The following is a 12,912-nucleotide window of genomic DNA, read 5'->3' on the forward strand; positions in this document are numbered from 1 at the left end:
TCAACTGAGCATTTGTTTAAAAGCAGAACCCACCATTTGACAAGGTTGGCAACCCTTCAATATATCAGAATAATTGACATTGGCGTTGGACACCCTTGGGAATCCAACAACATTTAAGGGTCTACTTGCCCCTGCTTCTTCCAGCGTCTTAACTTGTTTCTTTAAGAACTTCACGTAGTGTATGGCTTCATCTAACATGGAAGCCGTGTCCATTTTCGTCCCACCAGGAACTAATCTCTGCAGGATCCTTATTCTCTCGCTTATTCTTTCTCTTCTGTGTCTTGCTGCCACACTCTGCGGATCCTTTGAAATCTTCACATTGCGTCTCTTCGGTGGCTTGACAGATTCTGGGTCTATATGAATAGGTTGCATAACTGCTACTCGGAAAATCATTTCTCTCATGGCTGCAATAGAATTCTTTTTCTCCGATGAAGGGTAGGAAAATGAAGCGTTGAGCCTCCCTGTAGTTGGAGCAACCTCGTTGGGTTGAAGGGGTGGTGTCATGGGTTGTTGTAGAGGAACATTGTTAACGAAATTAGAAGAGGATGGTGATGTGTTAATCAAAGTGGGTGGGGTTACATTTGGGTTAATGTTTGAGAAAACAGGAATAGAATTAGTGAAGCTTCCACCTGAGAAATCAATTTCAGGGTAGGTGAGAGAGTTATAAAAAGGTTCAGATAATTCCGGGAACTTTTCCATTTGCATCATCATTGCCATCATGTCCATGCTGCTGTCACTTGGTGAAGTTTTCAATATGTCCACGTCCATGAATTTCGCGCTGTAGTCAGAGAAAGAAAGAGAGAGAGAGAGAGAGAGAGAGAGAGAGGAATGGAAAGGAAGAAGGAAGAAGGACTAAGGAGAGGTTGAGAAAAGTGAGGAGCAGAGTATGGGAGGGGCTGAAGTAGGGTTTGTAGCAGAAGCAAGCAGAGAGAAAGAATAAAATAGTAGAGAGATTGCAGAAAGTGAAGGATTATTATCTATGTAACCGACCAACAGCGAAAATCTAGCAGGGCACTCTGTAATGGGAGGCCTTTTATAGCAACTTGAGAGCAATATTTTATTTATGGAAACGTAAAGAAAAATCTGTGAAGCTTATTTACATTAATATTGGAGTGATGAGTTACATTTTTATTAAATGGAGACCGCCCATGATGTGTGGGGTTGCCTCTAGGAAGGGTTTCTTTCTTTTCCACCATTGATCTATATCTTAGTGAAAGGTCAAAGGTGGAAGCATTTAAGATCAATGGTTGACAATAAGAGAAAGGGACCACATCCTTAGCGGTAAGGCTGGTGCATGAACCAGCTTCTTTCATCAAAGTTTTATGCGATCCTTCTTATTACTTATAGTTCTTTGTTTTGGATATTTACCACTTTCTATGATAAAGTTCCATGTAGCCCCACAGTCACATGACATTTGTCAGAACCACACTGGGAGATAAATATTCATTACAAGCTCTCACTCACCTCCGTCACCGGCGAAAGGTGCAGCAAAGGTAGAGATGGATGAATGAGATAAGAGCGTGGAGTGGTCCCAATAATCCAAAAAATAAAATAAAAAAAATATTAGATGTGAAAGCTCACTGTTCTCTGAGTTAGATCCTATCGAATCACTGCACTTGGAACGCTTTCCGAGGTGGATTGGGAACTGGCAGTGAAACGTTACAGCTTACCCTCCTATAATGCACTTTACTGCAGCTACTAGAGCCTGGCTGCATGCATGGTGTTCATCTTTTTTTATCTGGTTACAATTTTTTATAGCACACTTTTTCCAAATTTCAGAGTAATGGTAATCAACTTTACATTTCATTTTTTAGTAGCTTTTCAGTTTTCATGAGCATGAGCAAGTCAATAAAATTTTGTGCTGGCAGTATTAAGAGCATTTAACACAATATGTCAGTTAATTAAAATACATTCTGAAGCGCGTCAAATTTTGCATATTTAATAAATGGGAAGTTATATTTACAAACGTTTTGTTTACAAATTCTTACATTATGTTTTAACGGTCGTACTTCAATCAAAATTGTATGTTCGGTCAGCATAATTTAAAAAAAAAAAAATTGTAAACGAATTATTCTCGTCTAATAATATTGCCTAAGTAGAGGATAATCTTAGCTTCTCTGTTGCGGGTACCCATTTAAGAGTGGGAGATATTGGTATGTTTGAAACCAGGCGAGAACCTAACTGGAAATTTATATAAACAGAGAGGAGAGAAGCGCACAAAAATTGAGATTGAAGTATTACAGCATATAAAAAGCAGAGGAGATAAGAAGATAAGCTCTGTTTAATTATACTGCACAAAATGTGGTCCCTTGCCTATTTCCATTATTTATTGGATGATGTTATTTGCACTCACTTTATTTACACTATATTTAGTGCCTGTTTGGATCCTCTCTTTTTTAAGCTATAAGCTAGGCCAAACAGGTTTTGGAAAAAGCTCTTATAACGAAAAGTTCTTTTTTTTATAATGAAGAAAAAAGCTGAAAATTAAAAGCTCCTAGGAGGAGCTTTTTTTTAAAGCTCTTATCTGTTTTTCTTGAATTGTGTGCTTTTTTTTTAAAATAAAGAGTGATAAAGATAGAAAGAGATAATTTTCTTGAAATATGTGCTTTTAAGTAATTTTTAAGCTAAAACTTTTATGTAATTTCCAAACAGCTTTTAGCTTATTTTTTTAAGCTCTTTTTTTTAGCTTTAGCTTATAAGTAGCTTCTAGCTTAAAAATAAGAGGATCCAAACAGGCTTATATTACTTCTTCTTCAAATAATGAAACGAGAAAAAAGATATTCTTTTAAAAAAAAAAAAAAAAAATGTAAATGTAAAAACGATGTGTACAAATCATTTCTCTTATTTAGATATCGACTCTGATATTCACATATCATAATTGATATATGTTTTATACTTTTCCAGTTGAGGAATATAGAAGTTGAGAATGAATGTTAAAATATTTTATGATCTAAAAAGAGAAATAAAAAAACAGTATAATGTAAATGTCATTATTTGATATATATATATATATAGACGCAGGATGCTTTGATACTAGTGTCAAAATTTAAATTTGACACCTCATTTGATAGCCGTTAGATCAAAAAAGATCAATGGTGTCAAATGCTTATAAATCAGAGTCATTGATTTTTTTTTTTTATCTAACGGCTCTCAGATGAGGTGTCAAAGATCCTACCTCACATATATATAGAGGTAGGATCCTTTGAAACCGGTGTCAAATTTGAAGTTTGACACCTCATCTGAGAGTCGTTAGATCAAAAAAGATCAACGGTATCACATGCTTACAAATCACAGTCGTTTATCTTTTTTGATCTAACAGCTCTCAGAAGAGTTGTCAAACTTCAAATTTGACACCGATGTCAAAGGATCTTACATCATATATATATATATATATATATAATAATAATAATAATAATAATAATAATTAAAAAAATCAGATTAAACATACTTTTACCCGAATTGTGCAAAACACAGCTAAAGTGAAGCAGTGACCTTCTGGTTGTCTGGCTTTTCTTTTCATATGAAGTTTAAAAGATCCATTTTTCAAGAAAATAGAGACCAAGGCATCGTAGGTTGGGCTTTTTAAGTGTATGGAATTTCACATTAATTATTAAAAAACCAAGTGAAGTCAATATAAAAAGTAGATTAGATGTTTACCAGTTCATCACACTTTTAACATCACCACAATAGATAAAGTGAGAGGGACTGTACCCGACATCTGTATTTATATTCAAGTGATTTGGCGAAAACCTGACAGGGATTTATTAAGCTGCAAAGTCAACTCCAAAAAGGTAACAGAAGAAAGAGCAGAAATATTTTAATTACCAAATTTTTTTTATTATTAACTTATTATCCATTACATCATCATGGTATTAAAGAGAGAGAATGTTAAACCCAATGGATGCAGTTGATAATTTGTCGCTGAGTTAGTGGGGTTGGATATGTGTTCGATTCCCGCTGAATGCATTCTTGGAGAGGGAGTTGAACCTTTAGCCATCACTGTTCCCCTGCACTCCGGATTAGTCTCATAGCCGGCTCAAAGAGTCGAAGCTCGTGGGGATACCGGAGGGAGCCAACTCGTCTCAAAGAGATAATTAGGGTTGAGTAACTCAAAAAAAAAAAAAAAGAGAGAATATTAAAAAAAATTTGAGAGATAAAAAATATTAATCTAATGATGATTAGATAGGTAGTAAGTTAATAGTACAAAAAGTTGATAGTGAGAATATTCCTCCTTCAGAAAAAATTGGTTCAAATTGTATATATTTGATTTTGTTTAAGTAAGGATTTGAATTTAAATTTTTGTAAATGCAAAAGATCTGTTCTGAAATAATTAATCTCAACCTGATGTGAATATTCTCAATTCAAAGAGAATTACCTCTCTTGAAGAGGATACATATGTGGTTTATACAAAGTCAACTCCAAAAGGTTAAAAAATGGGTTGGGATCTAAGACTGCACTTGCGGTGTAGTAACTACTTATAGCTCAGGTGATAAGATGAACTGTGCACCCCAAACTCTTTCCAATCTGACGCGGTTAGGCTCTCCAACTCTCCCTTCGAGTTACATCTTGCCATTAGTGCTTTGATGCAAGCCCCAGGGTGCGTTTGAAGTAGCGTCTTGTTTTAAAATCAGCATGTCAAGTATAAGATCACATTTATTTATGAGTAAAATTCATTTTGGGTCGATCCCTAACAAAAAATATAGTCTCCACTTTAGTCTTTTATAAAAAAATTAGTTCTGAGGTCCCTAATAAATTCAAAGTAGACCCGTTTAGTTGAAATCATGGTCCCTCACAAATTTTAAAAAGACCAACATTAATTCTTCAAAAGATTTAAAATGGGTCCACTTTGAATTTCTTATGGACCTTAAGACTAATTTTTTTCTAAAGGACTAAAGTTGGGTTCTTATTTTTTATTAGGGACTCAAAAGAGACTTTACTCTTTATTTATAGATAAATCATGATACAGTTGAAGTAAAAATATTTACTTTCCCAATTTATACTACTAGAAAAAATCTCTATAGCGACGGAATTGCTATGAAAATTCTGTCGCTAATTTCATCCTCTATACTACTTTCCGTCGCAAATTTCCTCGCAAAATCGTTTGCGAGGGAATTTGTGACGGAAAGTAGTAGCGAGGATGAAATTAGCGACGGAATTTCCATAACAATTCCGTCGCTATACAAGTTTTTTCTAGTAGTTATGAACTTTGTTAATAAAATATAAACCAATGATATATAAATTAAGATAAGGTTATATTTACAAATTTTTTGTTTATAAATTCTTACAAACTACACTATATCTGACTAGTAAGACACTCTTGAATGAAGCCTGATCGGTCAGATCAATTTGTAAGTTTGTAAAAAAAAGTTTGTCAATATAACATTTATCTTAATGGGTATCACATAACATAAAGATGCCAAAACAAGACACGACCGAAACCATTTATGTGTCCGAATTGGGATTTATGAGAAAAAAATGAGAAAAGCGAAAGATGAAATATTTAATGGTTAGTGCGCCTTTTTCTTATTTAATTTTTTTAAAAAGAGGTAAATTAAAAAAAAATCATATTTGGGCAGGTAGCCAAGATGGGGTTTTTTCAGTGAAATCAGCTTATAACTATCTCATGGGTACCTCGCATTATCATCAGGATAGGATTTGGAAGGTAATTTGGGCTTGGCCTGGTCCTGAACGTATTAAACAATTCTTATGGCTTCTCTACAGAGGTTCTCTTTTAACTAATGTTCATAGAGTGCATCGTCACATGGCTACAGATGCAGGGTGTCTGAGATGTCATTATAATCTTGAGGATAGTTTACATGCCATTAGAGATTGTCCTAGTGCCAGGGAATTATGGGAGCATTGGGTTCCTTCTGATAACCGTAGTGACTTTTTCTCCATGGATCTTCACCTATGGATTCATACAAATCAAGGATTAAAAGGTCCGTTTCAAACTGATCGAACTTGGCCTTTGTATTTTGGGGTGATAGCTTGGTGTTTGTGGGGGGAAAGAAATAAGGCGATCTTTGATCAAACTATCACCTCGAAGTATGGTCTCATTAGGCGCATTACCTATACTTGTGGTAATATTCAATTGGCTAATGAAACCTTTACTAAGATTGGTCATCAGGAGCTTAGAAGAGAGGAACGTCTTATTCACTGGAATTTTCCCTCTGAGGGTTATGTTAAACTTAATGTGGATGGTTCCAGCATAGACAGTGGGCAAAGGACTGCATGTGGTGGAGTCATAAGGGATGCTGCTGGGAACTGGTTAACTGGTTTTACAAAATTCCTTGGGAGTGGTACTTCTACTTCAGCGGAAATTTGGGGGTTCTTGACAGGTATGGATCTGGCTTGGCATAAGGGATTTAGGAGAGTCTTTGTGGAGGGTGACTCCAAGGTGGCTTTGGAATTTATAAGAAAAGGGTGTGACGTAAGTCATCCTCTTTCTGCTTTAATCATCCGAGCTCGTAGCATGCTTCAAAGAGACTGGATTATTCAGCTTAGTCATACTTATAGAGAAGGCAATTTTGTTGCTGATTGGCTTGCTACTCATGCACCTCATCAGGATGGACAACTGATTGTGCTGGATGTCCCTCCAACGGCTTGTTTGGAATTGCTTCGTAATGACTTGAGGGGAGTTAGTCTCCCAAGATTGTGCCCAGTATAGGGCTTTTTTTGATGTTGCTTTAGTTTTCATTGTATTTCCAAAAAAAAAAAAAATCATAAACTATTTAAATTTCTCTCTTGTGCATTTTTCTAAGTTCTCAATTATGGTGTTTTTGGAGGAAAAAATTAAATAACTCACCTATTTACCATGGTAAATAGGTGAGTTATTTAATTTTTTATTGGCCATTAGTAGAAGTTGCAAAGTTACAATTTTGTATTTTCATTCATAGCAAACACTGGCTCGCATTTTCTCTCATCTCTTAGCCTCTACCTTTATCTTTTTTAATTTGATTGTCGTTTGCTGTTGAACGGTCAGAATCATTTTACATGGACGAGTAATACTCACAATCTTGGCCTTTAATTATATACACACACATATATATATATACGAAAAATCCAAAATTCAATCACTGGACTGTGTCCAGTGAGTGAATTTTGACTATATTCTCCCGCGAATATATAGTGCAAAAATATTACAATAGTGTTCTGCAAGTGTTCTCCCGGGAGAACATAGGCAAAATTTTTGTGCACTATATTCTCGCGGGAGAACTTTTGCTTGCATTGTATCATTTAGTCTACGTACCGGAACGGATAACATTCGAGATTATGCAGGATTATACACGAAAGATCCTTTTTTGGCTCTCTCTTTAGCCCTCTGTCTCTTATCCTTAGGAGGTCTTCCTCCACTAGCAGGTTTTTTCGGAAAACTTTATTTATTCTGGTGTGGATGGCAGAATATAGTGCACTGGACCTAATTTACATCAAGTCACTTGATACTCACTAAACCCATATATATATATATATATATATATATATATATATATATATATATATGATAAAATCGTTTCTGCAGCCACTTTTTTTCTTTACGTATAGGAACGACAAGTGTATGGTTATGATTTTCCTTATTTAATGCTTTCATCTTTTATATGGTTATTATTCTCTGCATTTAATGCTTTCATCTTTTGTATGGTTATAATTCTTTGCATTTAATGCTTTCATCTTTTGTATGGTTATGATTCTCTGCATTTAATGCTTTCACGTATATATATGTGGCAAGAATTTAATTGTTGCACGTACAACAGCTGCAAAAATGTAAACCCCTATATATATTAATGTTTCTACAATAATGTAGATAAGTTATCTACATTTATTTCTAAAATGACGTTATTTTGGATAAAAATAAAAAATTATAATAAGAAATACTGATATAACCCTAAAAACGATGTTGGTTTGTGCTCAATGTACATAATTTATCTATATTGACTGCAGAAAAAACGAATCCCATAATTATATATATATATATATATATATATATATATATATATATATATATATAATATAAGTTGGTTCAATTTACTATTTTGTGAAAGTAATACTAATCTCATGCATAGGCTCATTTTGGTTTTCACATAAATCAAACATTTTTCAGGCATATAATGGTATACAATGTCAAATACAAGCTCTATCGTAATATACATCATTTCACTAGAGTAAAAGTGTTCTTGTTTACCAAAAAAAAAAAAAATTAAAAGTGTTCCAGAAGGACAAGAGTCCATGAATCTGAGGCTTAAGAAAGACTTTATATGCTTTAAGATGATTCATAAAAAACTTGTTAACATTTTTGAAGAACTTGAACTCCATAGTGGTTTTATTAGTGCTACTGAACAGAAAAGGATTCTCAATTATGTTGTTTCCTTGTAGAAGATGGGGAGAAAAAGAGAATTAAAAGATCAGACATATACATCTCCTCAAAAGTGGATGAGAGGTAAGGGACGTCAAACTCTCCAATGCAGGTGTTCTTAAAATTATACAGTGGATGAGGTCGTAACTTATCACGTATTCTTCAACATGTGATGGTGGATTATACCTGATCTTTTTAAGGTCATCATTCGACGCCTGATCAAGTGGCATGTACTGTCATTATACACCTATTTTAAATTATATATTTTTTAATGTGTAATGAGTTGGTTTAATTTAATATTATGTAAAAGTAATATTAATCTCGTGCATGGGCTCATTTTGGTTTTTTATTGAAATCATACATCTCCTAGGAAAGTAAAGGTATACAATTTCAAATACATACCCTCAATGTAATATATATCATTTCATTAGAGTACAAGTGTTACTAAAGTACAAGAGTTCATGAATGTGAGGGGTGAGAAAGTTTTTATATGCTTTGAGAGGATTCATGGGAAACATGTTAACATTCTTAAAGAACTTGAACTCCACACTAGTAGTTTCAGTGCTGCAGAACAGAAAAGGATTGTTAGTTATTTTGCTTCCTTGCAGGAGATTGGGGAAGGGAGAATTAAAAGATCGAACATACACAACTCTTTAAAAGTGGATGAGAGGCAAGGGGACGTCAAACTCACTAATTTGCGTGCTATTACAGTTATTAAGTGGATAGAGATGGTAACCTAATTGGTATTCTTCAGCATGTAATGGTAGATCTTGTACCTGGTCTTTTCAAGGTCATCATTTGACGTCTGATCAAATGACATGTACTCCCTTTATACACCTATTTTTAAATTATATATATTGTTTTTGATTTTTTTAATATGTAATGAGTTGGTTTAATTTATCATTACGTGAAAGTAATATTAATCTTATGCATGTGCTAATTTTGGTTTTGACTGAAATCATACATTTTCTAGGAATGTAACGCTATGTAATGTCAAATACATACCCCAACGTAATATAAATCATTTTACTAGAGTCCAGGTATTCTTGGAATACAAGAGTTCACGAATGTGAGGCATAAGAAAGACTTATTAACATTTTTTGAAAGGATTCCTGGGAAACTTGTTAACATTTTTGAAGCACTTAAACTCCACATTTATATTTTTAGTGCTCCTGAACTAAAAAAGATTGTCAATTATGTTGCTTCCTTACAGAAGATTAAGAGAAAAGGAAAATTAAAACATCAGACATACACAGCTCCTTAAAAGTGGATGAGAGGCAAGGGACTCCAATTCTTTATAACTATGCATTGGATAAAGATAGTAACTTATCTGGTATTCTGCAGAATAAAAAAAATATTTTAAAATTATAAAAAAAATTCATGCATTATTAATTCATATAAAATATTAAAAATATAGAATAAAATTAAAAGAGAAAAAAATTTAAATTTTTTTTATATAATTTAAATAAATAAATTTTAAATTTTAAATTTTAAATTAAGAGAAGTTAAAAATGCCATGTATCAGGATTTATGTATAAGATTGGTAGCTGCTCTCCCTTAATCGCAGAGCTTTGAACTTCTCAATTGGTATCCAGGTGGCTTGGGAGTGTAAAGCTCAATGTCTTTTAGTGGAAAGTGACTTGTCTATTTTCTATCCAAGCTATCAACATGGATAAAGATGCCTGCTGTCACTTATTAACAACATTAAGAGCCGGTTGCAATAGAAGTTGGCTAATCAACTTTGTTCATGTGAAAAGAGAAGGCAATTTGGGTGCAGATCACCTAGGTAGCACCGATACGACACGCGACACGTGACATGACATGACACGACACGACACGACACTCCGACACGTCAATCTTAAAAAATTATGAATTTCGACACGTTGGGACACGTTTTAATATTAAATAATATTTTTAATTTATATAGGGTATATTTCATTTGATATTTAATAATTTAACAAAAAATGAAACTAAATTAATAATACCCATCAACACGTTATAAAGATGGAAGCTTTAATAAAATAAATAAGAACTGGGATGAGAGAGAGATATAATATCAGATGGAGAGATCAAATCATATTAGAGAGAGATCAGAGAGAAGAAGATACAACAAGAGCGTGATAGGAATGGACAACAATGATGTTGAGATGATCTCTTATCTACTTAAGGGGAAAAAAGACAAAAAGATAAAATTAATATGATCAGATGGAAGCTTTATTAATATATTTTAACTTTTAAAAAAAAAAAATTAAAAAAATAAATGTTTTAAAAAAAAATTTAAAAAAAATTACGAAAATGTCATTCGACCGTGTCGGACACGGTCAAATTCGCGTGTCGGAATGGTCAACGTGTCGGAAAAAGTCAACTGCGTGTCCGACACCGTGTCGGAACGTGTCGGACCCGACTCTTCTTATTTTTACAAGTGTGACCACCTTGCAAATCAAGCCTGTGCTGCTAGGGAGCCTTTAATTTTGTTGTCTTCTTCTCTCTCTGGGTTGAATCCTATTTTGGATTCAGATTATTTAGCTTTGTAGTTTTTTTTGCACTGTTTGCCTCTCTCGTATACTAAAAAAAAATGCCATGTATCCTTTTTTAGTGAAGAATAAATTATAATATTAAATCCTCTAGAGATAATATACTCTTATTTAATATATAGAAGTGAACAAGTGATAACATTTATTTAAATAAACACTTATTTAATTTATGTAGTTTGCATTTGTCATTTAACATGACACAACAAACTTTTCTACACACATAACATTTTGTGGGACCCACATTTTTTGAAGAAAAAAAAAAGAAAAGAAAATTACGGCACGCAAAACGAATCTCTATAACATCACACAATCACTTTTCCTACAACATAACTCTTATAAAATCCTTAATTTATTCATATATTTTTGGTTTAGTTCTTGCGTTGGACGGGTGGTAAAGGCTTTTCATGCAGCCCACTCTCCACTTTCATTACATGATAAGACATTCATATTACGCAATATTATTGTCTTCTCCATAAAACACCTTCCACTACATGTAACGTGGTAGTTTCCATGATTAGAAATAAGTGAGAAGACGCAACAAGTGAGAAAGAAGAAAGAAAGAGTGTAGAATGAAAGTAAACTTGAGATAATATATAAATAGTAAAAGTGAGTGATGTAGTAGTCTTTGTAATATACTTCATTTTATTTTTTTCTCAAATAAATAGAGTAAAAACAATTACATAACGTTTATCATTATTATTATTCCTACTCTTCATTTTTTTTACATTTTTAAGTTAAGTGTGAAAGTAGTTGTAATTTTAATTTCTCTTAATAAAAGTTGTATCTTTTATTGTTCAACACTGTAAAGAACCTTGAGATACACCACTCCAAAAGCTAGCTCAAGGGGTGGGAGTGCCCAAGGCCCTTATAAAGGTCATATTAGTTGACCATCCAATCAATGTGGGATTATATATCTCAACACGCTCCCTCACGCGCAAGAGCCCTTTGGGCTAGTAGGGTGGAATTGCACAGGCCCAATTTTTTGTTTACCTTTTGTGCTTTTTTTTTTTTTTTTTTAATTCCACTTTTTAAAGCGGTGGGACGGTGAGGCTATGATACCACACCACTCCAAAAACTAGCTCAAGGGTGGGAGTGTCCAAGGCCTTATAAAGGTCATATTAGTTGCTCATCCAATCAATGTGGGACTATATATCTCAACAAACACCATCCAAGTTTAGATATAAGACTTATTTTGAGCGTACAACTTCAATACAAAAGCTGAGCCGAGTAATAACACGATTACGAAGGGGGTGAGTTGATTACCACCAACTTAACTCTATGTGAGAATGCAAATTCAAATTCCATTAATAATGAAGCATAATTTTGTGAGAAAGTTACGCCACGGTTATGAAAATTATATCTCCGAGCAATTTAAATTAAACAGAGCCTATGAAAGTTAAAGAGCAAATAACAATAAAACGCAGTTGAAGCTCCAATTTTTTTTATGTCCCAACGTGCAATGGGATTGACTCTAGTTCGGGGGTTTTATGTTTTTTTGTGTCAATTTGTAATATTATATGTTGCAGTATAGATATAGTACGTAGATTATCCCATATCAATGCGGAGCCTTTTTTGGCCATTGGGACTGATAGCTAGTCTTCAACTAAATCAAATGTCAATGTTTTCAAATGCAATCAAGAACATTTACCAAATTTTTTATTATTTTTATGGTAGAAACTTTTGGCAAAATTTTAGAATAAATGTTAACCCACATTCCGTAAAACAGCCTAAACCAATCCAATTATCAGTTCGGCCCAAATAATTGGGCCTGATTACATTTTCTAGTTAAAGAATATGAGGCTCCAACTTTAAGCTGACCTTCAACCCGCCACAGTATTAAGAAACAAAAAAAGAGAGGCAATAGTCCTCTGCAACTTCCAAGTTGTGGCCCAAAATTGAGTCCTCTTCAATTATAATAATAAATAATATTCAGCTAAAGTTAAAATCATGGGGATTGAAATTTTCCTATTAGGGAGAATTCCATCCATTCTTGCATAGACAAAAAATGTCGTTGTCAATTTTTTTATT

At 33.6% G+C, this 12,912-nt stretch overlaps 1 protein-coding gene across 1 annotated transcript; it reads right to left on the reverse strand.

Moving 5' to 3' along the window:
- Positions 1 to 768, reverse strand: LOC133288406 (transcription factor HEC2). The gene has a single exon (XM_061486161.1). It carries the CDS (start codon positions 766 to 768, stop codon positions 1 to 3), a length of 768 nt encoding a protein of 255 aa, XP_061342145.1.
- Between the last annotated feature and the right edge of the window lie 12,144 nt (positions 769 to 12,912).

Source organism: Gastrolobium bilobum, unplaced genomic scaffold (assembly GCF_033153095.1).
Source record: "Gastrolobium bilobum isolate Gb01-03AN ecotype WA unplaced genomic scaffold, APGP_CSIRO_Gbil_v1 utg2810, whole genome shotgun sequence".
Lineage (NCBI taxonomy): Eukaryota > Viridiplantae > Streptophyta > Magnoliopsida > Fabales > Fabaceae > Gastrolobium > Gastrolobium bilobum.